The sequence below is a fragment of the Benincasa hispida genome, chromosome 6 (genome assembly GCF_027475165.1).
Source record: "Benincasa hispida cultivar pf3 chromosome 6, pf3_genome.v1.1, whole genome shotgun sequence".
In the NCBI taxonomy this organism is placed as follows: Eukaryota; Viridiplantae; Streptophyta; class Magnoliopsida; order Cucurbitales; family Cucurbitaceae; genus Benincasa; species Benincasa hispida.
Window position 1 is genome coordinate 47,930,548 of NC_143483.1, and position 27,218 is coordinate 47,957,765.

General features: G+C 34.2%; 1 protein-coding gene across 6 annotated transcripts; it reads left to right on the forward strand.

Moving 5' to 3' along the window:
- Positions 1 to 4,586: 4,586 nt before the first annotated feature.
- Positions 4,587 to 23,379, forward strand: LOC120079609 (TMV resistance protein N-like). 6 transcript variants are annotated; one of them, XM_039033842.2, is made up of 8 exons: positions 4,587 to 4,930; positions 5,026 to 5,095; positions 5,730 to 5,820; positions 18,853 to 19,338; positions 20,168 to 21,269; positions 21,391 to 21,669; positions 21,758 to 22,564; positions 22,809 to 23,379. In XM_039033842.2, exons 4-8 carry the CDS (start codon positions 18,863 to 18,865, stop codon positions 23,319 to 23,321), a joined length of 3,177 nt encoding a protein of 1,058 aa, XP_038889770.2. In that variant the 5' UTR covers positions 4,587 to 4,930; positions 5,026 to 5,095; positions 5,730 to 5,820; positions 18,853 to 18,862; the 3' UTR covers positions 23,322 to 23,379. The 6 variants fall into 6 exon arrangements, with proteins under 6 accessions (XP_038889770.2, XP_090171160.1, XP_090171159.1 ...); XM_090315034.1 differs by having other exon boundaries at positions 5,734 to 5,820; XM_090315033.1 differs by lacking the exon at positions 5,730 to 5,820 and adding an exon at positions 10,435 to 10,598.
- The last annotated feature ends 3,839 nt before the right edge of the window (positions 23,380 to 27,218 follow it).

The window sequence follows — 27,218 nt, forward strand, 5'->3', positions numbered from 1 at the left end:
TGTTCAAAAGATGTTCCTGCTTCCGTAGGAGTTGGCCCTCTCTCTGATCTCGACGCTTCCGGCACTCTTCCAAGCTCACCGAAACGATCTCTCGGTACAATCTCCCTTCACTCGCTTCTGCCTTCTAAGTAAAAGAAAACTCTACTTCTATACAGAGGGAAAAATTATCTAACTATCCGAACTCCTTCACTGAAGGTGGCCTCCGGTATTTATAGAGCTTCGGGGTGAAAGGCTTCTTCTCTCTTATGATTGCACTGATGGGATGACATTAATTCTCTATCTGATGCGCCGAATATTTGTCACCGAAAAGTTGAGTCTACTTGCTACAGTAGTTCGTTAACGGTTTGTCAACTTAATTCGGAATCGACCGTCATCAACTTTCTGTCCCATCGTGATTAATTACGCTTTTCACTCAGATGCACCGACTTTATGCGGCAACCTTCTTGAGCAGATAAACGCGAGCGCAAATGATTGCATAGGCTTGCGTTAGTGCAATCTCTTAATGCGCTTGGACGATAATTTCTGTGGATCGCATTTCCGTCTTGCGTCAATGCATTTTCTGCACAAAAATACATAAGTTAGTTGTTTTAATGCGATGGACACATGCGACTGCAATATTGTGAACTTAATGCGTTTGGACGCAATATTGTATATTTTTATCATCGCAATCCTGCATTGTTTTATAACTTAGCACTGTAAAAACGTACATTTCTACTTGTTATCATAATCTAATAAACAAAGCTCCATGGTTATCTTATGTGAACTTAAGCATGTATATGTGATATACAAGTGGATCATGCCTTAAGTGATAATCTAAATAGGTCTGTAGTATAAGGATTAAGATGGGATACCTAATCTTGGTGATACTACGGATACGACCCGCTTTGTAGAGGTTTACAAGTGTTGTAAACTACTACAGATGGTAGATCCTGACCATTCATGTGAAGACGTACGAGCGGGGGTGTCCTATACAAAGAGTTTGTATAAGACCTGGACCACGAGATGACTAAACTCTATATATAATGCTGTTGATACTAGAGACTTACATCTCACCTAAACGACCATAGGTGACATGACCTCAATCCTGAGTGTTTTGGGAACTCCTGCCTTTGAGGGCGGTCCTTTGATTAGTATGGGTGAGAGTGGCCAGATTGCCAACTCAACATGCCTACCCTTTTGGGGACTTGTCTAATCTGGGAGCTGGGAACTCAATCCACAAGATGGAATTCACTCCTTTCCCGAAGCAGGGATAAATAGAGAGATTGTTCCCTTAAGGGCTGATTCCGGAGCTTGAATATAGTGGCCACAACTTCTCTTTGGAAGAAAGGACTCAGTCGTAGTAGAACTATGACTTATGTTCATTAAAAGGATCAGTGGTACTTAAGGAGTCAGATGTAACTATAGGGGCATAACGGTTATTGGCCCAGCTGTACTTACGAGCGATCTGTGAAGGGTTGTCGCACTTCTGATTGGTTAAGATGGACACATAATATATCTGTGGTAAGGAGAGTTCAATTGTCGGTCTTTAGTGGAGTGCTTGACAGTTAACGGATGTGGATCCCGTAACTAAAGAGTTTAGTTAGTTATTCACATACTGTTGGAGTTTTAAGCTACAGGTCCATAAGGTCCCCTTGGTAGCTCAATGGATTTAGTTGAGGATCAGTTCTTAGTGTTGATTTAAAATGTTCAAATTGACAAGAGGTAATTCGATTATATATGATATGATCGGTATGGTGTATGAGATACATCTAATGGAGGATTGATGTAAATGAGATTTACATTAAGTACCATGGAATAGAAAAAGAACTATGGTTTATATGTTTCATGAGATGAAATATTAAAACTATAGGTTATAAATATATTATGGTAAGTTGGTTATCATCTATATTTATAATAATATTAATTATTGGATAATTAAATTTTTTTCTCTAGTAACCAATTGAGTGGGAGGTTATTGGTGGTTTCATGGTAACCATGAGATAAAAGGAAAATTGTTTTTCTAATTAGTAAGTTTTTGAAAATGTTGAAAAAAATTGTTTTTGAGATTTTTCTCTCGGAAAAAGAATCTCACGAAATTTGTCAAGTAAATCGGATTTACTAAGCGCTAGCTTGCAAAAGGTAAATGATCATGTAGTGTTTGTAGGTGACAGACATGCAGCTAAGCGATGAGCTAAATGATCGCTTAGCTTTTGCTAGACGATTGGGCATCGACCTATACGATAGGTTTCAGCCATCTCCTACTTGTTCAATCGTTTACACGATGTTGATTCTTCCGTCTTCTGCCTCATTCCAAGTCCACACAGAGCCCACCCTCTGGATTCTCACATCGAGAATACCAAGGTACCCTTCTTGGTGGTGTCATACTCAACTCGACACCGTTGAGGTTTTGTGGAGGCCATTCGTGCTGTTGGGGTGTTCGTGACTGAGGCAATCGCTGAGTTTGAGTGCGCGGTGTTCGTGCAGTGTAGCGGCCATGTTGTTTGAGCATTCATGAGCAAGGAGCGTGGAGATGAGTCTACAAATTTTCGTAGCATTTCTCCTTGTTCATTTGTAGTTTTCATGTTGTAATTTCTGTAATGAATGCATAACCGTTTGTTTTGTTTACGATTGTAATTGTAATATTCAGACATGATTGTAATTTGGAATGATCTACTCATGGAAATCCTCGTGTTCGATTTCCTTCATTTACAAATTACAGGACACGAAACTTTAGGGCATCAACCTCAACATATCCGTAAGATGACACAAGCAAAGGTGTCTTCAGGTCGAGCATGAAAGTTTATTGCAAACCAATGAAGGAGATCGAGGGATGTGTTGACACAGTTCCCTCTCCCACTTACTATAAACACTCTCTCCATTCACCTTGGTATTGACCTATGCAAACACCATCTGTAGGAGGATGCAAGTAAAGGTGTCTTAAGATCGAGCATAGATCTCACAGTGTGAACTATTTAGGGAGAAATGTGAAAAGAAAATTGAAGTATCATATATATCATTTTCCTCCCATTGAGTGTTTTACAAATGAGGGTTCATAACTTTGGTAAATAGGCTAATAAATTTAAGTGAATTGTTAACTTGGACCAATATAATAATTAATTTGATAGTTTAAAGATGTTGATTCTTGTTTACTAAACACTTTAATAAACTTAAATCATTCATTCCATGCTTATAACATTATTGTCTAATTCACCTTCCAGGTTGATTCTCAAGTAGGGGTGTTCTATTTCTGTCAACTTAAATACCCCAGCCTTAGACATAACCTATTAGACAAAGGTCTCTTATAGACAATTATGTTATAAATTTAATCTTTTATTTACTCCAATTTAATCCTATTAAAGGGAAATTAAAAGATTAATCATATTTCTAATCATATTAGAAATAAATATTAATATAAGTCTAGATGAAATTAATTTTAACCAATATTTGCATGCAACTCTTGATTATAGATTTTAATTATAATTTCGTTTAACTTATAAATATTATAAAGTTTAATGAAACAATTAAAAAATAAGTCATACATCTAATGACATACATAAAAATGTAATAATTATATTTCTAAGGTAATGTTATGTTTCATGCATTTTCATTTTCATTATATAACATAACATTTATATTATCAAATAATAAAAATAAATAACACGCCCATCACATAATATAACACTTATATTGAAAGCCATACAAATATAACATTTATAATAAAGTATGATGCATAGACATGTTACTATATATGCAATCATATAATACAACTCTTAATTAAATATGATGCACGAGCATGCTTAACTTGATCATGCAACTATATAATATAACTTTTATATTAAAATGAAGCATAGTTTTATGTTTATCCTATGGTGAGATTTATACTATATGACATATAGTATGACATATTAATAATTAAAATCATACATGCTCGAACCCACAATCTAGAGGAATCTTGACACGTGTGTTAACCATTCTGAGCATTGCAACACTTTGATTCTAGCATTACAATGTTGGTTTTTATGTTGCCACAACATTGGGCCACGCTGCATGCAACGCTGCGGCAAGAGCGTTGCGACACTACGCAACAGAATGTCTGCTTTGCTTCACTCGTTCATCCAATTTGCTCCGTTCTTGCTCCAAAAAATCATCGATTTAAAGCCAAAACTCCATCACGAGTGACACGAACAATTAAAGACTCAATTACATGAAATTAAACGTCCAAAACACTAGACAATTACAACTTTAAATAGTTTTAAAACAATCAAATCTAGGTCAATTTTGAAACTAGCCAATATTCAAAAACCTGTACATTCATAATGCATCATGCACCCACCAAAACTGTGAATTAAATTTCCAAAAACAAAATTTAGAGATTCGAAATGATTCTGATACCAATTGAAGGGATTAGAATTCCCCGCAACAGAATAAATCGAACGCATCAATATCTAAATTTCATTTTACAGAACGTACAACATAATTCAGAGTGACAGAAAACATGAAAAAAATATAAACCTTGTAATGCCCCAAAGTTAAAAAAAAAAAAGGGAAATCATTGGTTATTTTGGGAAGGAATTAGGGTTTTAAAGGCCCCCCCCCCCCCCCAATTTTTCTATAGTCGCGGGTCTCCGTGCGCCTTCTCGTCGTTCTCTGTCGTCAACCGCATCAGCTTCTTTGCTGACTTTCTTCTCCATCGTCAACCGCCCCGCCTAGCCGAAGCCTGGGTTTGTGCCGCTGCGAAGCTCGACCTCCGACGACAGCAGCTGCGCCTCTTCTGCCGCTCGATCGTGGGTCTCCCAGTGCGATCGTCCTCACCGTCAGCCGCGCCACCGTCGATTGTGGGTCTTCCAGCCGCGTCAGGTTTTTCCCTTCCAAGCGTCGTTCTCTGTCCGCTTATTGTCATCGGTGCTGAAAGCAGTCGGTTTGCGACAGTTCGACCGAGCGGTCTGTTTGGGTAAGTTCGTTTTTTTGTTTTGTTGGCAACCCATTGTCATTTGGGGATTCTTGGGCCTAAGCTAACGTTCACTTATATTTTGCATTTGGTTTCAGGAACGTATGTTGGTGAAGGAAGTTCTCGAGCGGAGTAAGGTCTTGTTTTGGGACAGTGCATTATCCTGAGGTAAGTGGTTTATTGCTGGTTGCCCTAGGATGTTGTTAGGCCTGCCGAGAAATTTTTGTCGTATTTGAAGATCTGTTATGGCTTTTTTTGCTGAATTTGAAGTATTCATACTGTGATGAAGTTTAAGGATTAAGGGGATACTGTGATAAGGTGCATAGGGGATAGTGGGCTAATGTTGAAGCATGAATATAATGTGTTAAGGCCTGATGTCTATGATGTATGAGTTATGAGTAGACTGTGAAATAGTTGACTGAAGTATGGGTAACGGTTTTAAAGTTTGATGCTGAGTCATGGCCTTGATTGCATGCTCATGTTTGATTATGTACTGGATGTTTGTAAGCTTATGTCCATATGAGATTTTAGTGACTGTTAGTGAACCATTGGGCCATGCACATCGCATGTGTGAGCCTTCGGGCCCACATCCTATGCTTATGTACGACCTTTGTGTCACTACTTATGAAAGCATGCCTTCGGGTTCGCCCCTTATGCCTATGCCTATGTTTAGCCTATGTTTATGATGCCTTGTGCATTTTGGATCCAATGGATAGACTAATAGATCACAGAGTGGGCCCAGTAGTAGGCCGCTTACTGAGTATATTTTTATACTTACCCTTTTCTTTCCCTATTTTTCAAGTAAGAGTAATGACAGATTGGTGCATGACAAGAGAGATACGTGACCTGGCCATTAGGACGATTCACTGCTTCCGCATATAGTATGAAATCTGGTTAGGAGTTAGGTGTTTTTCACTTTTATGAAAAATATATCAATTTTATTATTTGATTATTTAATTTCATTTATTTGTTTTTAGTAGGGTTTAGGGTACCCCGAATAGTAAATTATTTTATTTTATTTTACTTTAGTTTATTTATTATTATTTAATTATGTTCTCACATCTTTGCTCGTTTGAGCATTATTAAATAAAATATTGGCTCTTTAATTTGATGATTTAAAAGAAATTGTACGATTGAGTCTATGCATGCATGAAGTAGCGTCCTAGAATGTTGTAGGAAACTAGGGTCGTTACAAACCTAAGCATGCTTTCTACCGTTCAAATAGAGAGAAAGGGATTAAGAATCACATACCATTGAAGACCAAATCTTCATATTCCTCTTCAATTCAAGTTGTCTTTTTCCGATCTCACGAACTCGACATCCACTAACTCAACAAACAAGAATAGACACCACCAAGAGGTCTTTCCCGTTATTCTCAAGGACGAGAACCGTGCAAAGGTGTGGCTTTGCACTCAATCTTAGTGTGAGGGAAGGAGAAGTGAATTGTAAGAAAAATTCTTCTCTGTAAAATTCGAGAACTAGAGAGAGACAGAGAGAGAACTTTTTCTCTCTTCCAATTTGTTACTGTGAGAGGGAGAGATTTAAAGGTGACGGAGTTATAACTCTCTCCTCTTTATTTTTAATAAATTCAAATTTTAAACTTAATTATATATATATATATATTACCAACTTAATATATATTTAAACTATATGTTATATCAAATATAACATAAACTATAATTTATTATTATCTCAAATAACCTAAAGAATTAACATGAATCAAATTCATATTAATTTTAACCTATAGTTTTTATATGAATCATATTCATATAAATAATAATTGAATCATATTGAAATTATAAAACCTCTCAATAAAATATATAAATTTAATATTAATCATATTGATATTAATTTTAACATATGGTTCATATATGAATCATATTCATATAATAAATATTTAAATCATACTCAAATATTTATTTCTCTCGTAGAGCTATATATAAATTTAATATGAATCATATTCTCATTAAATTATAATATATAGTTTTTAAATGAATCATATTCATATAATTTATATTTGAATCAGATTGAAATATTTATTTCTCTCATAAAACTATATAAATTTAATATGGATCATATTCATATTAAGTTATAACATATAGTTTTTATATGAATCATATTCATATAATGAACATTTGAACCATATTTTGAGGCTTGAACAATGAGGTGTGTCACGCTCTCCTGACTCGAGAGGGGTTCGGTCATAATTTGTCTATGACTAATTGTTCATTAGAGGGATCAATGGTACTTAAGGAGTAACAGTAATTTTGACCTAGTTGTAGTTACAAGTAATTTGTTAAGGGTCATCACACTGTTGACTGATTATATCCAATGGACACAGAAATATCAACTATTGGTTTTTAGTGGAGTGACCGACAGTTAATGGATGTTGAATAATTTAATTAAACTCCTTTAATTAATTATTCAAATACCATTGTAGCTTCAATTTATAGGTCCATAAGGTCTTATTTGTAGCTCAACTTGAATTATTGAGAATTAAATTAATTTTAGATTAATTTGAAATGTTCAAATTAATTAAGGGATTAATTATATAAGATATAACTAACATAATATATGTGATACATTATAATATAAAGTTTATTGAAAGGATATAAATATTTGAATATGATTCAAATATTAATTATATGAATTGGATTCATATAACTGTATTTAATATAAATTTGACTTATATCAAATATCATAGATTATTGATAGTATTACAAACTATAAGTTATATTATATTTGATATAATATGAACCATATGTTATGTGTTATATTTGATAAAACACATAATATATTTGATATAACGCATAACATATTTATTGTTTTAATTTAAATTTGAATTAAAAGGGAGAGACTTATTGAAAATAACTTCCCTCCCCTAATTTCTCTTAGGAATCGTGGGATGAGGCAGAGGGAGTTATGTGATCTTCTTCTTCCTTTTCCCTGGTGGTTCACGTGGACATTCTCAATGTGTATGTGAAGGTCTCTACCAAAAAAATCCTCCAATAAATTAACTGTGAGAGTGATATATATATATATATATTTGTCAACTCCACTGAATATAGTTTAAAGTATATAGAATTATTTTTCTATATAAAGAAACTATTATTACCCGAACTTCAAGATAATTTAGTTAGACCTTTTTTTCCCTTCATTTTAAAAGTGGGGTTTAATTTAGTCTGATTTTTAAAAATTTTAATGCTTATATTATATATTGTGGTTCTTAACACATTGGAATTTTTGTTTTTGTTCTTGAATTTTGCGTAAGAGAAATCATTTTAGTTGTTGAGACATTAGTCTTTTGTTCATATAGAAGTCACTTGATATAAATACTTCTTCTCTTAATAGTTTGATTGAAGAAAAAGAGTATCTGTGTGTTTTAAACTAGGGTATGGATGCGAAAGTTTCAAAGCATAGTTCTTGTTTTCGAAATAAACGATGAACAATAAATTATGCTATCTAACCTGATAGGATTGACTCTCTAGAATCTTTGGCTCGAGCGCAACAATCGACTCTTCAAAGATATTTCGAAGTGCCCATGATCTCTTTTGGAAGATATCATTATTTCTACTTCTAATTGGTGCTTAAAATCTAATTTTTCTTTTTGTAATTTTGATATTTCCACAAGTGCCTTGTATTGGTGAGCTCTTTTCTAGCTCTCCCTTTTTCCACTTCTGTTTTTAGGCCATCAATGAATTCTCATTTGGGTTGGAGCTATGATGAGGATGTTATGGATGTGTCAACTTAGTTGAGATATTTTTGTGCACCTACTGATCCCTTTCTCCTCTTGTTTCTTGTAAAAAAAAAAAAAAAAAAAAAAAAAAAAAAAGAAAGAAATGATGAACAATATGATAGAAAAAAATGGAGAAAAATAGTAAAAGAGAGGAAGTGATATGAAACTTCAGTTCATGAATTTCATTCCAATTAGGTCTTATATAGGCTCAAAATACACCATAAATAACAAACTAACCACCCAAAACAAATAGCACAAGACTAGCACAAAGAATAGCAACCCTAAAGACTAGCAACAAGAAACGAAATATAATCAATTCTATTTTAACACCCTCCCTTAAACTAAAACTATGCAATTTAGTATTTAGTTTAAAGTAGTAGAGGAAACCACCCTAAGTAAGCTTCGAAGCTTCACAAATGTTGTTAATTTGAGAGGCTTGGTTAAAATATCTGCCACTTGATCTTCACTTTTACAGTAGTTTAGATTGATAATTCCATCATTTGTAAGATCCCTCAAGTAATGGTATCTTACATCAATGTGTTTCCTTCGTCCATGCAAGACAGGATTCCTTGAGAGCTTGATTGTTGATGTGTCATCACAATGAATGATAGATGCTTCTTCTTACCTATAATGTAAATTCTCAAGAATGTTCCTCAACCAAATGGCTTGACATGCACATGATGTTGCTGCTACAAGTTCAGCTTCAGTGGTAGATAATGTGACAATTGGCTGTTTCTTAGAAGACCATGAGATAGCTCCTGAACACAACATGAAAACATACCCTGAAGTACTCTTTCTAACATTTAAATCTCCTACATAATCACTATCGCTAAACCAACAAGGTTTAGTTTTTCTCCTTTTTGATAAAGTATGCCAAGACTAAGAGTCCCTTTTAAGTAACTAAGATTCTTTTGGCAGCAAGGAGATGAAGCTCAGTTGGAGATTCCATAAACCTACTAATTAAATTCACAACATACATAATATTAGGCCTTGTAGCTATTAAGTACATCAAGCTTCCAACGATTTGCTTATAGAGAGTGTTGTTGACCTTCTTTCCTTCATGGTCCTTTGTGAGCTTCAAATAAGGTTCAACTAGAGTTATCACTGAGTTGCAATTCTTCATTGAAACTTGTCAAAGATCTCCAGTGCATATTTCTTCTGATTGATGAAAATTCCCACTACTGATTGTATTACCTCTGTAACGACCCGACTCTCTAGGACTTAAGTTAGGCCGTTACTAAAAGAAACATGCATGCATAGAGCTTAAAATGATACTCTTTTATGGTGAAATAAATACTAATTTGATAAGAGGAGTTCAAAAGTCCTTTATTAAATGCAAATGTTAAAACAACAATAGGGTACACATAAATTATAAAGGTTAATAAATAAGTATGAAAAACAATTATTAAAAGTAAGTTTTAAACATTAAAACTAAAAGCTTAGCAAAATATGAAAGGAAATCTAAGTCTTATGAGCGGAAGCATAAAAACTGGTCTCAGTGACTCGATCACGGATTCCGCTTGTCATTCATCGGCGCGTCCCTACTCTTACTTGAAACAACAACACGAGAAAGTATGAGTATAAAATACTCAGTAAGTAACCTCACCACTGGGGTCAGGCTAGGCATCTATGTCCTCTAGATACCTACCTCTGGTGAAATATATAAACTGCTCTAGTCCTCATGGGACACATATGCACATGAAACAAGAAGGAGACTGAGTCCTATCCTACTGTAGTTAAGTATGCCCACTATCTCTGATGAATCCTGCAGGAGACACAAACTGGTGAATCCCGAAGAAAACACAAACTGGTGAATCCCAAAGGAGACACAAACTGGGGAATCCCGAAGGAAACACAAACTGATGAATCCCGAAGGAAACACAAACTGGTGAATCCCGAAGGAAACACAAAATCTAATGGGCATCTAACTAATCAGTAAGGACATTTGCACAGTCTCAACATCATAATCATCACTGTACAAATCTATGACATACATATAAACCTCAACATCATGGCTCTACAATATACACATATACCTCAACATCATGGTTCTACAACATACATGTATACCTCAACATCATCAGATCAAATACAACCATGGAAACACATACCATCTCATACTAGCATTCAAGTGTCTATGTGCATAAATAAATAATTCGGATCTTGTAACATAACATACTTTAATCATGTTATACTATCAATCTTTCATGCTGTCATTCTGCCATAACCTTCATTTAACATGCTAGCATACATCTAATACCTGGCCCGTGGCCAGTTCCAGTAGTAAGATTACTTACCTTGATATTAGGTCGAACAAAAAAGCAATTGAATCTTTGTGAAATTCTTGAATCTTTATTCAAGCCTAAACATAAACCAAGCTTTAAAGCTTTAAAATTAAAGTTAATGCCAAATTCCAAATACTCAAATATTACAAAATATTTCTAGATAACCTTACCTAAGGTGTGGTCTAATTCGAATTCACCTTCCAAACCTCCAATTTTAAGCCCAAATAATTAGCAAATCAAACTCTTCTTCATCTTGAATGAAATTCTTGAATCAACCCCCTAATCATAATTTGAAATTAGGCTTACATGATTAAAGCTTAAATCAAATACATAGTTCACTACCAATGTCTCAAATAAATTATCCATATGTAGCTTCGTCAAAAAATTCACTTCCAAATGACTTTACAAAAATTTCTCAACAACCAAAATTAATCTACAAGAGGGTCATCAAAGCATAAAACTTACCAAAACTCGCTAAAACAAACTCCAACTTCACTGAACAACACCTCAATACCTTCAAAACTTGAATTTAAAGTTGAAACACAATGGGTATCAACCAATTGATGCCAAGAGTAAATGAGTATTCAAGAATCAATCAAAAACAAACCCAAACGACAGAAATCTTACCCAAATTGATAGATCCAGTGACGGCAAAAGTGAATGACGCTTGAGCAGTGGTGGACGGAGGTCATGAAGAAGAAACTGACGCGGCGGCTTTGGGCGGCGTCGGATGGGCTCAGAACGTGAGGAAGAAAAAGGGGGTGGGGTTTGACTTTTTATAAAAATAATAATAATAATAATAATAATAAAAAAACTAAAAAAGGAAATAAATATAATTACATTTAATTCGTTTCCGTTTTATACTATTAAATTCCTTTCCGTTTCAAAAGAAAATTAATTTCTGCCATTAATTTCCAATTTGAATAATTTCACACCAACAATTAAATTCCCGCACTTACACTTGAAGTCCAAAATTCCAAAAATGCCCTCCAACTAATAACAATTACTAAAATTCTAAATAATAAAGTTATTGAAATTACATTATTACTAAAAAATGTGCGGGGTGTTACATTCTTCCCTCCTTAAAGAACTTTCATCCTCGAAAGTTCATTCTTGAAAAAACACTCTGGGGGTGTTACATTCTTCCCTCCTCAAAGAAATTTCGTCCTTGAAAGTTCATTCTTGAAAAAGCGCTGGGTACTGGACCTTCATCTCATCCTTCTCGCTCCCAGGTAGCCTCCTGGAACTGGTGATTCTGCCACAAGACTTTCACAAAAGCAATTTCCCGGCGGTGCAATGTTTTTACCTCTCTGGCGAGGATCTCTATAGGCTTCTCCTCGTAGCTCAAGTTGTCTGTTACATACTTCCTTAGCATCGAAACATGGAAGACATTATGAACTGAAGACAGTGCTGGGGGCACCGCCAAATGGTAAGCTACAGGGCCAACTCGTTCCAGGACCTGGAAAGGTCCAATGAATCTCGGACTCAACTTTCCCTTCCTGCCAAACCTCAGAATACCTTTCATGGGTGCCACTTTTAAGAACACTTTCACACCAGTCTCAAATTCCAGGTTCTTACGTCTTACATCAACATAGCTCTTCTATCTGTTCTGAGCTGTTTGCATACGAACCCTAATCTTCTGTATTGCCTCATTTGTGGTCTGCACCAATTCAGGTCCTAACAATTTCTTCTCTCCTACCTCATCCCAACACAGGGGACCTGCAACTCTTCCCATATAGGGCCTCAAATGGCAATGTGCCAGTGGCAGTCTAATAGCTATTATTATATGCGAATTCCATTAAATGCAAGTGAGAGTCCCAACTCCCTGAAAACTCTAGTGCACAAGTGCACAACATATCTTCCAATATCTGGTTCAGACGTTCTATTTAACCATCAGTCTATGGGTGAAAAATTGTACGAAAATCCAATCGAGTACCCAATGCTAACTGGAGACTCTTAAAAAAAACTAGATGCAAAACGAGGGTCATCGTTTGACATAGCTAAAACTAGTACCAAAAGAGGTGTAACAACCCCTTCCATATATAACTATGAAATTTAAGATGTTGAAAATCAGCAATACTTCTACATGTTTGAGCTGAGAACTGTGAAAACGGCCATGAAGTTAAGAAAGTCTTATATACTAAAAACATATATCTGAGCCTACCATGTCACAGGGAAAACTTCATATGTGTAGTGAAGAAACTGGTCATACTATATAATGTGTCATCTGAAGATACGTACCAGAAAAAATCTAGTCAACTGAAAACTGCTTCTACTCTAGAAGCGCCAACTGTGATGTCTTTCCTAGGCTCTACATGTCTGAGAATAACTCTGTCTAATTAAGTCTCACATTCATGAGAAACTCATCATGAGGCTCTATGCTGTCATGAGCTATAAAACTTGCTTGAGCCATCTTCATATTATTCTTTAGGCTTGAAATAATCACATATCATTACTTAGACCCCGCTGCGAACGAGCCCTAGGAGCTTGCTTCAATCCATACAAAGCCTTCTTTAAGCAATATACCTTTCTTGCATTACTCTATTGAACATATCCAGGGGGTTGATCTATGTAAACTTCTTCATTCAAGTTGCCATGCAGTAAGGCTGGTTTCATGTCCATTTGAAGAATTTTACAATTGCTTTGTGCTACCAATGCTAACACCATTCGAATCGTATCATGTCTTGCAACTAGAGCGAAAACTTCATTGTAGTCAATGCTAATTTGTTGGTTGTACGCCTTTGCAACAAGACGAGCTTGTATTTGTCTACTTGGCCATCTTTATTCGGCTTTGTCTTGTAAACCCATTTAACACCAATGGATTTTTGCCCTCTAGGAAGTTCTGATAGATCTCAAGTGTTGTTTTTCTCAATTGACTTAATCTCTTCATCCATGGCCTGCTTCCATTTTATATCTTTGACAGCTTCTTCAAAAATTAGTGGATCACATTTTGATAATAAAACATAATGGATAAATGCCTCATCAGAAAGATCATCACTAACCTCACAATCTTCCATCCATGTTGGTCTCCTTCTAACTCGTTGTGATCTTGAAGAACTTGCACATCCTGTTTGAGACTCAGTAGCCTCAAGCTCAACTGATTGTTGTACTGGATTTTCAAGTTGAGGTGTCAAAGATTCATCACTGTCTTCAAAATTCATAGGTATTGTTTGTTGCTCTAGAGTATCTTCTATCTAATTTCAAGTGTTTAGTTCATCAAACATAACATCTTGGCTAATTACAATTTTACCTGTGATTGGATTGAACAATTTGTAAGCCTTTGATTGCTCACTAATGCCAAGAAAGTCACATTTTTTTACCTTTGTCTTCTAGCTTCCTTCTCTTCTCGTTAGGAAGGTGTGCATATGCAATGCACCCGAACACTTTAAAGTGATCAATTGACACTTTAAAGTGATCAACTGATGGTTTACGCCCATCCCAAGCTTCTTGAGGAGTCATGTTTTTCACCGAAAAAGTCAGACTTCGATTCAAAACATGAACACCCCAATTTACTGCTTCTGGCCAGAATTTCTTTTGAACTCTCCCATTTGCAATCATACTTCGAACCATATTGAGGATAGTACGATTTTTTCTTTCGGCAACACCATTTTGTTGAGGTGTGTAGGCTGCTATCAACTGGTGCCGAATTCCATGCTGAGCACAAAAATTTACAAATTCTTGTGACATGTATTCTCCTCCATGATCCATTTGAAGGGTTTTGATTTTTCTCCCAATTTTATTTTCAACTACCGCTTTAAAGCTTTTGAAAATTGAGAATGCTTTAGACTTTTTCTACAAGAAATAAACCCAAGTTTTTCTGGAAAAATCGTCAATGAAAGAAATAAAATATTTTTTCTTCCCATTTGATACTGGGTTTAATGGGCCACATATGTCAGAATGAATCAACTCCAAGGATTCATGTGCTCTCCATGCTTTGCCTTTTGGAAAGCTCTCACGATGTTGTTTGCCAACAACACAATCTTCACATACTTTTGTGGGAGGAAGAATTTGGGGAAGGCCAACCACCATTTGCTTTTGAGAAAAGACTTGCAAACCTTTAAAATTCAAGTGGACATATCACAAATGCCAAAGCTATGTGGGGTCTTGATCTATATTAGTCTTGAAACATAACTCCAAACCTTCTAGTTTGAGTGGGAACAACCTGTTCGAGGCCATTTCAACATGAGCTATCAATCCTCTTCTTAGATCATATATCTCACAGGTGTCTTCTTTGATAGTTGTGACATAACCCTTCTCTTGTAGCTGTCCAACACTCAGTAAATTGCTTCTCAAATCAGGAATATAAAACACATTTGATATGGTTTCAACATTGCCTTTTTTTTTTTTTTTATCTTAATTTGAATATTTCCTTTACCCACAATATTTACTTTAGAATTATCACCAAATGTCATAGTAGAATGATAACTTTTATCCAAATGAGAAAAGAGAGACTTGTTACCACACATATGATTGCTGCAACCAGTGTCTATATACCATATGTTAGTTCCAAGCTCCTCGTTGTGGTGGCACGTCATCAATAGAGTTTCTTGCTCCTTTTCCTCTATAAAATTGGATTGCTCTCCTTTTTCATGGTTGAAGTTGGTTGTGCATTCAGACTTGTAATGACCAAAATTATGGTAACGATAACATTGAATGTTGGACTTATCAAGTTTCGAGTTATTGTTGGATGTTTGCTTGTGTGGATCATGTCCACCACCTCGTCCTCTTCCTTGCCACCTTCCGTGACCTCGACCACGTCTTCTATTTGATCCTCTCCCTGTAGAGTTTTCACCATGAGTTGAAGTTTTCAGAGCTTGTTCTTTGGTTGGACCTGTATTTGACGTCATTCTCTACTCATGCACAAGTAAAGAACTTTGTAATTCATCAATTGATAATGTATCAATATCTTTTGATTCCTCAATTGAATAAACCACATATGCAAATTTAGAACCCATCGACCGAAGAATCTTCTTAACCACAGCTACATCTTCAATCTTCTCTCCATGGATACGCATCTTGTTTGCTCTAGCCAAGGTCCGTGAGAAATACCTATCCACAGACTCACCTTGCTTCATTTTAAGAATCTTGAACTCTTCACAAAGAGCTTGGAGCTGCTGTCTTTTCACCCTCATTGTGCCTTGATACTTTTTCTTCATGGAGTCCCAAATTTGCTTGCATGTATCCTTTTGCAAAATGATCTCCAAGATGGCACAATCAATGGCTTGGAATAAATAATTCTTTGCCTTGAGATCCTTCAATTTTTGTTCCTCTAGCTTATTTTGGTCAGCTTTTGACAAGACAATTCCAGCAGCTGGTTCATTCACTCTTGCTTCAACAATGGTCCAGTACTATTTGGATCGTAAGAAATTCTCCATCAACATGCTCCAATGATCATAATGACCATCAAAGCGGGGAATTGCTGGTTGCACATAGTTGTCTGAGGCCATTGTCTATGCTTATTAACTATTGTAGAAGATAAAGGAATGAGAGTTGGTTTAATGGCTAAGAAAAAAGATGCCACAATCGGGCTCTAATACCACTGATAGAAAAAAGAATGGAGATAACTAGTAAAAGAGAGAAAGTGATATGAAATAACAGTTCATGAATTTCATTCCAATTAGGCCTTATATAGCTCAAAGTACACCATAAATAACAAACTAACCACCCAAAACAAATAGCACAAGACTAGCACAAAGAATAGCAACCCTAAAGACTAGCAACAAGAAACTAAATATAATCAATTCTATTTTTAACACAATAAATGACAAGAACTGAGTTTAATTAATATATAGTTAAGGAACTGAAACAAAATATTTGAAATTTGATAGAAACAATGGAAAACTTTGAAAAGTTATCATTTAATTGAAAATAGGTGTAAAAGTTTAGGCTCCGTTTGGTAACAATATGATTTTTGGTTTTTGTTTATGAAAATTAAGTCTATAAAATGCTATTTCCACCATCAACTTTCTTTCATTGTTATCTACATTTTTACCGATGGTTTTAAACAAGAAAATTTAAAAGCTACTTTTTTCTAATTTTTTAAATTTTGGCTTGGTTTTTTAAACTATTAGTAAAAAGTAGATAACAAACGAAGAAAATTGAAGGTGAAAGTAGTGTCTATGGGTTTAATTTTAAAAAACAAAAACAAAAGATAAAATGGTTACCAAACAAGGTCTTAGGCTCTTGTTTATAACCATTCGAGTTTTTGGTTTTTTGTTTTTGAAAATTAAGACTATAATCATCACTTTCCAACTATTGTTCTCTGTGTTTTGTTGTCTAAATTTTAGAAGTATTTTTAAAATCAAAACCAAAATTTGAAAACTAAAAATAGTAGTTTTCAAAAACTTGGTTTCGTTTTTAGAAATTACCTAAAACTCTTTTTTTTTTCTCCCATGTTGATGTTATGTGCATGCAAGCTGGACATTGTGTAATTGTTGGTCATGAAGAAGAATATGATTCAACCAACACAAAATCATAAACTTCAGAAAATTGTCAAAGTGAAGAGAAACCCCTGGAGAAAGGAAAAAGATTGGAGATAATTATCAAGAAGGTGCTTCGATTACACTCCACCAGAATAAATAGAAACCCTTAGAAAAGGAACTGAATGCGAGCAAAGAAGAAGAAGCATCTTGCCAATGTTTAACTTGGGTCCATAAAATCTTACTCAACATCAACTTATCCAGTCATCTTTTTGTTTCATTTACACAATTCTGTTAGTATGGAAAAACCTTTTAAATCCATTCTTAGAGACTACAATTTTTCATTTTAAAAACTTAATGACCTAACATATCTATTATGTTGAATTATGAGTTTTTTCTTTTTTACTTGAAGTTATTTACTTTATTATTTGATTTATTTTTCCGTTTTTGGTTTTTATGTTTTTAATTTTAAGTTATTAAGTTTATGCTTTTAATATGCCTTTAATTTAATTTATCTTTTGTTCCTATAAAAGGGTGATGTCTCATATAAAATAAGTATCCTAATTTTATGTACCACATTTTAAGTATCATATTTTATGTATCACCAATTTTTTCTTATTTCAATAAGAATTTGAATTTCATTCTCATTTTCATTTCTCTTCTCTTTGTTTAACAAACATTGAAATATTGTTTTGCTTTTGCAAATATTTAATTTTTTTCATTAATTCCATTTTCTCAATAATAGCATCGGAGCTACTTTGATTTTTCAATAGTGCTGGAGATACTTTGATTTTTTTCAACATATTACATAAAGTTCGAGACTTAAAAGATAATTTTTTATAAGTCTATAGTTAAGCAAGGCAACCATTCTACCAAAGGTTATAAGGTACGTATTCAATATGCATATATTCGATTAGAAGAAAGTAACCATTGTAGATCAACAACTCCAAACGTTTGGAAAATTCAATCAATCCCATAATGCCAGAGCAAGAAATTGAATAAGAAAAGCAAGCCGGCTGAAAAAAGAAAACACCACGAAGAAGAGGAAGATGAATTTGTTCTCTTCTTTTTTTCCTTTTGGCATGTTTCTCGATGGGCATTTAATATATATATATATATATATATATATCTAAACCTTTTCCTTTTACTTTTCCCTCTAATAAATTATATATATATATATATCTAATCCTTTTATTTCATCACATCAATCTCAAATCTTTCCACCTCAATTATCTTTATTTGCCAACATGAACGTAGTTTGATTGATATAGTGCTTTTACTATCGATCTCGAAGTTAGACAGATATTCTGTCGATGTTTTTAAAAAGGATTAAAATTTTAAAACTAAAACTTCAAATAAGTCATTTTTGTCGATTACCAAAGAACGAGGAAGAAAAAGAAAAAAGAAATAGAGATGGAGGAGAAGAGGAGAGAAAGAATAGAGAAGACCGAGGAGCGGGTGACTCATCTTTGATTTCTCTTTCAGGTTCGTCAATATGGATCGAGCAGCTGGATCATCTTGCTCACATTTTAAATGGAGTTTTGATGTATTCTTAAGTTTTCGCGGAGAAGATACACGATCAAACTTCACGAGTCATCTTAATATGGCTTTGCGTCAAAGAGGAATCAATGTTTTTATAGATAACAAGCTTTCGAGAGGAGAAGAAATTTCTACATCACTTTTGGAAGCTATTGAAGAATCCAAGATCTCGATCGTTATAATCTCTGAAAATTATGCATCTTCGAGTTGGTGTTTGAATGAACTGGTGAAAATTATTATGTGCAACAAATTTGGTGGACATGTTGTTTTACCCGTTTTTTACAAAGTAGATCCATCTCAAGTAAGAAAACAAAGTGGAAGATTTGGAGAAGAATTTGCCAAACTTGAAGTTAGATTCTTCAACAAAATGCAAACATGGAGGGAGGCTCTAACTACTATTTCCCATATGTCTGGATGGGTTCTGGAAAAAGAGTATTTTTCCATATCCTTCTACTCTTTTGCTCTTCAATTTCTATTTTTAGTATTTTTTTTTTTATTTGATGAAGAGTATGCTGGTAAAGAGGAAAAATAAAAGAGATTTATATATATATATATATATATTCCCTTTGATAAGAATTTCATTTGTGCTTTTTTATTTTTGAAATTTATGTTGGTTTTTTTTTCTAATTTTTCATTTTATTAAGATCCCCTTGAGTTTCTAATTGAATTCTAAAAACAAAAACAAGTGTTTGAAAATTACTTTTTTTTTTTTTTGAGTTTTCAAAATTTGGTTTAGTTTTTTTACTAAAAAAAGAAAAAAAAGGATAACAAATCATAGAAACTTATGGATAAAAGTAATATTTATATGCTTAATTTTTAAAAACTAAAAACAAATAAAAAAAAAGTTATTAAAAGAAAAATTATTTCAAATGATAAAATTGTTGAAAATATTTACAAGATATAGAAAAATTTTAGAACTATCAATGATAGATGCTGATAAACATTGATAGACTTCTATCGGTGTTTATCAATGTCACTGATAGCGTCTATCACTAATAATTCTAAAATTTTGCTATATTTTATAAATATTTTGATTTATTTTTTTATACTTGAAAACAGACCTTAAATAAACCTTAGTTTTTTTGGGTTCAGAATGGAATTTTGCACTATTCGTTATGTCCTGTCTCCAGTCCCTTCTGATAGATATTGCTTGGTTTTAGGAATTATTGTGAGGAAACAAATGCGTGTTTCATGACAGTAACTCTTTTTAGTTTATGTTTTTTTTTTAAAAAAAAAAAAAAAAAAAAAAAAAAATTGGCAGTGATGAGGCTAGTTTGATTCAAAAAATTGTTCAAGAAGTCTGGAAGAAATTAAATCGTACAACGATGCAATTGCATGTAGCTAAATATCCAGTTGGAGTTGACATACAAATTATGAGTTTACTCTCACGTGTTATGTTTGATGGAATTACTATGGTCGGATTATATGGAATTGGAGGTATGGGTAAGACAACTTTGGCCAAAGCATTATACAATAGAATTGCTGATAACTTTGAAGGTTGGTGCTTTCTAGCAAATATTAGAGAAGCTTCAAATCAATATGGAGGCCTTGTTCAACTCCAGGAGAAGCTACTGTGTGAGGTGTTAATGGACGATTTAATCAAAGTTAGCAATATTCATAGAGGAATTAACATCATAAGAGATCGACTATGCTCAAAAAAGATTCTCGTGGTTCTTGATGATATAGATACGATTGAACAGTTACGAGTATTAGCAGGAGGACATGATTGGTTTGGAGCTGGAAGTAAAGTCATTGTGACAACAAGAAATAAACATTTACTTGCTATTCATGGATTTGATATAGTGAAAAGTGTCAATGGATTGAATAATGATGAAGCTCTTGAGCTTTTTAGTTGGCATGCTTTTAAGAATAGTCAACCCACAAGTGATTATTTAGAGCTTTCAAAACGTGCTGTGCATTATTGTAAAGGTCTTCCCTTGGCTCTTGAAGTGTTAGGTTCTTTCCTCTATTCAATTGATCAATCCAAGTTTGATCGTATATTGGACGAATATGAGAACTCCTACCTTGACAAAGACATCCGAGATCTTCTTCAAATAAGTTATGATGGACTCGAAGATGATGTAAAGGAAATTTTCCTTTATATTTCTTGTTGCTTTGTGGGAGAAGATATAGACATTGTTAAAATGAAGTTAGAAGCATGTGGTAATTTGTGTTTGGAAAAGGGAATTACAAAACTCATGAATCTATCACTTCTTAGCATTAACGAATTCAACAAGGTTGAAATGCATGACTTAATACAACAAATGGGTTCCACAATTGCTCTTACAGAGACTTCTAAATCTCGAAAAAGAAAACGATTATTGATCGATAGCGATGCTATGGACGTCTTAAACAGTAATGAGGTAAGAAATTTTGCAAAGACTTTATTTATGCTTATTTAATTACGAGAACAACTTAATGATATTTAAAAAAGCTTGTATTGAATTTATTATTTTTGAAATGTTTTGTTTTGTATCTTTATAGGAAGCAAGAGCAGTTAAAGCCATAAAGTTGGACTTTCGTAAACCCACTGAGCTGAACATTGATTCAAGAGCTTTTGAAAATGTTAAAAATCTTGTACTACTCAAAGTTAACAATGCCACATCATCGGAAAGTACTCTCGACTTTCTGCCTAGTAGCTTAAGGTGGATTAGTTGGCCTAGGTTTCCTTTTCCATCTTTGCCTTCAAGCTACAAAATGGACAACCTCATTGAACTCAACTTGCCATATAGCTCCATCAAATATTTTGGGAAAGGATTTATGGTATTTATGTCAAATACTTTTATATATGTTGTTTTAATCTTAATGTTAGCTAAATTTGAGCTTGAACTGTATTTTTTATGTTTGGCAGAGTTGTGAATTACTGAAGCGTATTGATCTTAAAGATTCCAAGTTTTTGGAGGAAGTTCCTGATTTATCTTCTGCTAAAAACCTTATGGTGTTGAATCTTCTTGGGTGTACAAATTTAGTAAGGGTTCACGAGTCAGTTGGATCTCTTAGCAAACTTGTTGAATTAGAACTTTGTAGTCATGAGAGTGGCTTTAAGCAGTTTCCCAGCGTCCTAAGGTTGAAGTCCCTAACAAGTTTGGCGTTTGTAGGGTGCAACTTAGTTGAATGTTATCCTCATTTCAGTGAAGAAATGAAGTCTTTAAAGGACATAATTTTTGACGGCAGTACTGTAGCAGAGCTATCTCCAACAATTGGATATCTTACTGGGCTCAAAGATATTGTCATCTATTGCACACAAATCACAACTCTTCCAACTACAATTTATGGTTTAACCAATCTTACTTCTTTCATGATCAATACAACTAGTATCTCAACATTTCCTTCCTTATTTCCTTGTGCACATTCCTTATTTCCCAATCTAACCATGTTAAACCTCTCTGACAATAATTTAACCAATTTAGATTTCTTAGAAACAATTGCTCATGTTGCCCCTTCATTGAAAGAGTTGGACTTGTCTAGAAACGACTTTTTGAATCTACCCTCGTGTATTGTTAATTTTAAATCCTTGAGAATTCTTGATGTCACGGATTGTGAGTTACTCGAAGAAATTCCAAAGATACCAGAAGACATAACTTTTCTTAATGCTACTGGGTGCATATCATTGGTCGCATTTCCAGACAACTTAGTTGATTTCATATCTTCTGATTCGGTACCATCTCTCTTTCCCCTAACTTTTGTTTTTTTTACTTTTATATTTGTTAATATATAATTAAGTCATGGATTGTTAATTACTATTGCAATGGATAGCACTTTTAAGGTTAATAATTAATTGTATGATGACATCTTTTAAAATTGCAAATATAACAAAATCTTTCATTGATAAACTCCAAGAGTTGTATCCAAAATTTTTTATATCTGCAAATTATTTTTACACACTCACTCTCATGGTACAGGAACATTGGAAACAAATCTTATTAATGAATTGCGATATTCCAAAATGGTTCAGTCACATCAACAAGAACAATCCCATTATATTTTCTTTGCGACTTTATCCAAGTCAAAAATTGAAAGTTGTTGCTCCTTGTGTTAAGTTCCAAGTTAATTATAGTGACCATAGATGGACGAAAGTTAAATGTAAACTATCCATCAACGACATTCAGGTCTGGAGTTCTGAAGAAGCAAAATCCGTTCTTGAACCAGGGGAAAGCTCGATATTACTCCAAATATTGCCGTACGAGTATATGTGGTTGATAGTACTTCATCCTGATATAGATTTTCACCCAACCTGGGATGATTTTATGGAGGGATCACCGGACTGTAATAGGAATAACGATGATGATTGCAACAATTCTACGACAAGTATTTGGAAGGAATTTAGGATGTCGTTTGAGGTTACTGACAAAAGGTTCTTTGAAGGTGAAATAAATTTAAGCATGTGTGGTGTTCATGTCGTTATTGAAGAATAATGATTATGTTAGATTATAACTGATATGGTTTTGGAAATAAATGATTGATTCTGAGAGATGTTTGAAGTAGGAAAATCATGTGGAATAAATTTTGTGATTTTCCTTTTAGTTTATGTTGCTATTTGTTTTCTTGGTTGGTTCTGTAATTTACTCCTTTAGTAACCAAAATCAAGCATTATGAACTTAATTAAGGATTCTGTTCTATGTATTGTGTTTGAGTGTATTTATAGTGGAAAAATAGGCGCTGCATCAATTTTGTATTGGAGCTAACTCTCTTGTCTTCTCAAAATATGTATGAGAATTTTAATCAAAGGTCGTTTAATTTGAATAAACTAACTTTTTTTTAGGGGAGTCGTCTAACCAAGAGTATATACTAACTTTGATTTTGAGATTGATAGTACACCACTGTCAGTTAAAGTATGCTCATATTTGGTTACAAGATTGATGATATAATTCTTAGTTCAATATTTTAATTAATTGATATAACGTCAAAGTTCCGGGTTTGAATTTTTTTTATTCTTTTTTTTTTTGTCGTCATCGTCTAGCACGTATTATTTATTACACAAGTAATGTTAGACACACAAAACATATTTCTTGCTTTCCTGTTTTCCTAGTTATTGATTTGATTCCCATGTCACTTTTAGATGATGTGCCCCGTATGTATTGTGAATTGATATTGTCAGCTCCACAAGGGAGAGGATTTAGGCTATGTTGAATATCAAGGTGTTGTTTGCCCATGGAGTTGAAATTAGAAGGCTCTTTCCTTTGAAGCCATTTTTACGCTTGGATTGTCGACATAAAGATCATCTGATTATGATACCAAACTATTGGACAAAAGTAAATAAAATCTTACTTATCTTATTTATTAATCAGAAGGTCTTTAAATACGCATTTACACAATGGCAAGCAAGATAACAAATTAACAACATTTATAACAACTCTTTAACTAATCTTTAAGCCTAATACTCCCCCTCAAGATGGCAGAGTTATATCAATGACTCCCATCTTGGATACTAATGGAAAAAATGAGGAAGTTGGTAAGGCTTTAGTAAACACATCAGCTAGCTGCAAATGAGACTTGATTTGGAGTAATTTGACAGCACCATAGATAATATGATCACAAATGAAATGACAATCGATTTCTATGTGTTTCGTCCGCTTATGAAAGACTGGATTTTCAGCAATATGGAAAGCAACTTCATTATCACGGTATATTAAGGAAGGATGATCAATAGGCACTGAAAGATTCGTGGGAAGTTGAGTAATCCACAATAATTCGCTTGTTGTAGCTATCAATGCTCGATATTCAGCCTCTGCAGAAGACTTGAAAACGGTGGATTGTTTTTTAGCCTTCCAACTGATAATAGACTCACCTAAGAATAAACAAAAACCAGATATAGACTTCCTTGAATCAGGATATGACCCCCAATTAACATCAAAATATGCTTTTAATTGAAATAAGGTAACAGGCTTTAACATGATGCCTTGCCCTGGAGAAGCCTTCAAATATCTAAGTAATGACATAACAATATCAAGATGAGGCTTTCTTAGTTGAGCAACAAATTGGCTAAGCTTATGGACAACAAAGGATATGTCAGGACAAGATATAGTTAAGTATAACAAACGTCCAATGATCCTTCGATACATTGTTGCATCAGGTAGAATAGTGCCATCATCAATACAGAGTTTCAAGTTTGGATCAAGGGGTAAGGAAGCTAGCTTACAAGCCAAAAGACCATGATCTTCCAAAGGTTGTAGAACATAGTTTCGTTGTGACAAAACAATACCCTTTGAGGACCTTGCAATTTCTAACCCCAATAAGTATTGAAGAGACCCCTAATCTTTCAACTTGAAAGTGTTGTGAAGGTGTTCTTTCAATTCATTCAGCATAGGTAAGGAACCATCGGTGATGATTATGTCATCTACATGGACTATAAAGCTATAAATGAATCTCCAGAGCCTCAAATGAATAATGAATAATCTGATTTAGATTGAGAGAAACCTAGGCAGATGAAAGCTTTTGAGAACTTGTCAAATCACTGTCTGGAGGCTTGTTTTAGCCCATAAATAGACTTGTGTTGACGACAAACTAAATGCTCCCCTTGTTTGTGAACAAAATTGTGTTTGTATCCTAAGGGTAAGTCCATGTATACCTCTTCAACGAGATCTCCATGTAAAAATGCATTGTTGACGTCTAGCTGAACTAATGGCCAACTTTTGGAAACTGCAAGAGTAAGGAGAACTTTGACAGTTACAAGTTTGGCAACAGGGAAAAATGTCTCAATGTAATCAAGCCCCTCTTGTTGTATATACCCCTTTGCTACTAAATGCACCTTATATTGGTCAATGCTGCCATCTGCTCTATATTTTATTTTGTATATCCATTTGCATCTAATTGAGTGCTGCCCATTAGGTAAAGGGACAATAAACCAAGTCTTATTAGTCTCCATTGCAAAGAGTTCATCTTTCATAGCCTTGCGTCAGTGTTCATAAGGAACTGCTTGATGATAAAACATTGGTTTATATGTGGTTGAGACACTGAATACAAAATGCTTGTAAGCAGGGTGTAATTTATCATAGGACAAGACAGTTTGTAAGGGGAATTTAGCAGATGTCTGTGTAGGCTGCCTCTGTAATAGTAAATTACAGTGATAGTTAGGAAGATAAGAAGGTTGTTTGATGACTCTTGTAGAACGTCTAGGTTGGGAAGGCTCATTGACGTTGTTAAGATTGAGAGGATCAGATAGATGGGTGACAGCTACATCATTTAGCTCATGAGAAGGTTCAACTATATCAGTCACTTCATGAGGAGTAGCAATAGCTGTATTTGGCTCAGTGTGATCAGTTGTTCGACTGTTCACTTCAGGCATAGGGCTATCAGATGATAAATTAGTGGCACGACTAGAAAACTCCCCTGAAAAAGAAAGTGGCACCGGTAATACTAAGTCGGGAAAAGAATCAAGTACTTCTTCTTGAGAATTGATTTGATGAAAAGGAAATATGTCTTCATGAAAAACAACATCTCTAGAAATAAAGATCTTCATTTTTTTCAATGTCATATAAACGGTAGCCTTTGACGCCTGTAGGATAGCCTAGAAAGATAGGGGCAATGGCTCTTGGTTGAAACTTTGTCTTGTGTGAAGGCAAAGTAGATGCAAAACAAAGACAACCAAAGGTACAAAGTGAATGATAATCAACATTTTCACCATTCAACCGATAAAAGGGAGTTTTCCAAGAGAGAAGATGGGATGGAATTTTGTTAATCAAATATGATGTAGTCAGTATGCATTCTCCCCAAAAAGCTATTAGCAACCTAGATTGAAACAAGAGAGACCGTGCAACATTTAACAAGTGTTGGTTTTCTTTCCACTACTGGGTTTTATTGGGGTCTTTCAACACAAGAAAATTGATGTAGAACTTCTTTAGATGCAAAAAAATCAATGAAAGCTAACTCTAGTGCATTATCAGATCGAAAAACTTTAATAGATTGACCATATTGGGTCTGAATCAGTTGAAAAACCGAGGGACAATAGTAAGAGATTCAGACTTGTTTCTCATCAGAAAAACCCAGGTATACCAAGAATAATCATCAACTATTGTTAAGAAATATCGATATCCAACATGAGTAGGCTCATGATAGGTTCCTCAAACATCACAATGTATAATGTCAAACGCATGAGCAGCAAGTTTATTATTGCTTTGAAAAGAAAGTAGTTTCTGTTTTGCTAATGGACATATCAAGCATTTGTTACAAGTATTATCCAACTCAACATGTAAAATGTCTCTTAATGAGCTAAGATGATTGTAGGATGGATGTTCAAGACGATTATGCCAAGTAAAAGTAGAATATGTAGTAATGGAAGAACAAACAAGTTTTGTGAGCATAATGGAATCAAA

Coding starts and splice junctions, on each gene's coding strand:
- LOC120079609 (XM_090315032.1), top strand. CDS start 18,863: ATGGATCGAGCAGCTGGATCATCTTGCTCACATTTTAAATGGAGTTTT. Junction 19,339..20,167: donor GGATGGGTTCTGGAAAAAGA/GTATTTTTCCAT, acceptor AAAAATTGGCAG/TGATGAGGCTAGTTTGATTC. Junction 21,670..21,757: donor ATTTTGGGAAAGGATTTATG/GTATTTATGTCA, acceptor TATGTTTGGCAG/AGTTGTGAATTACTGAAGCG.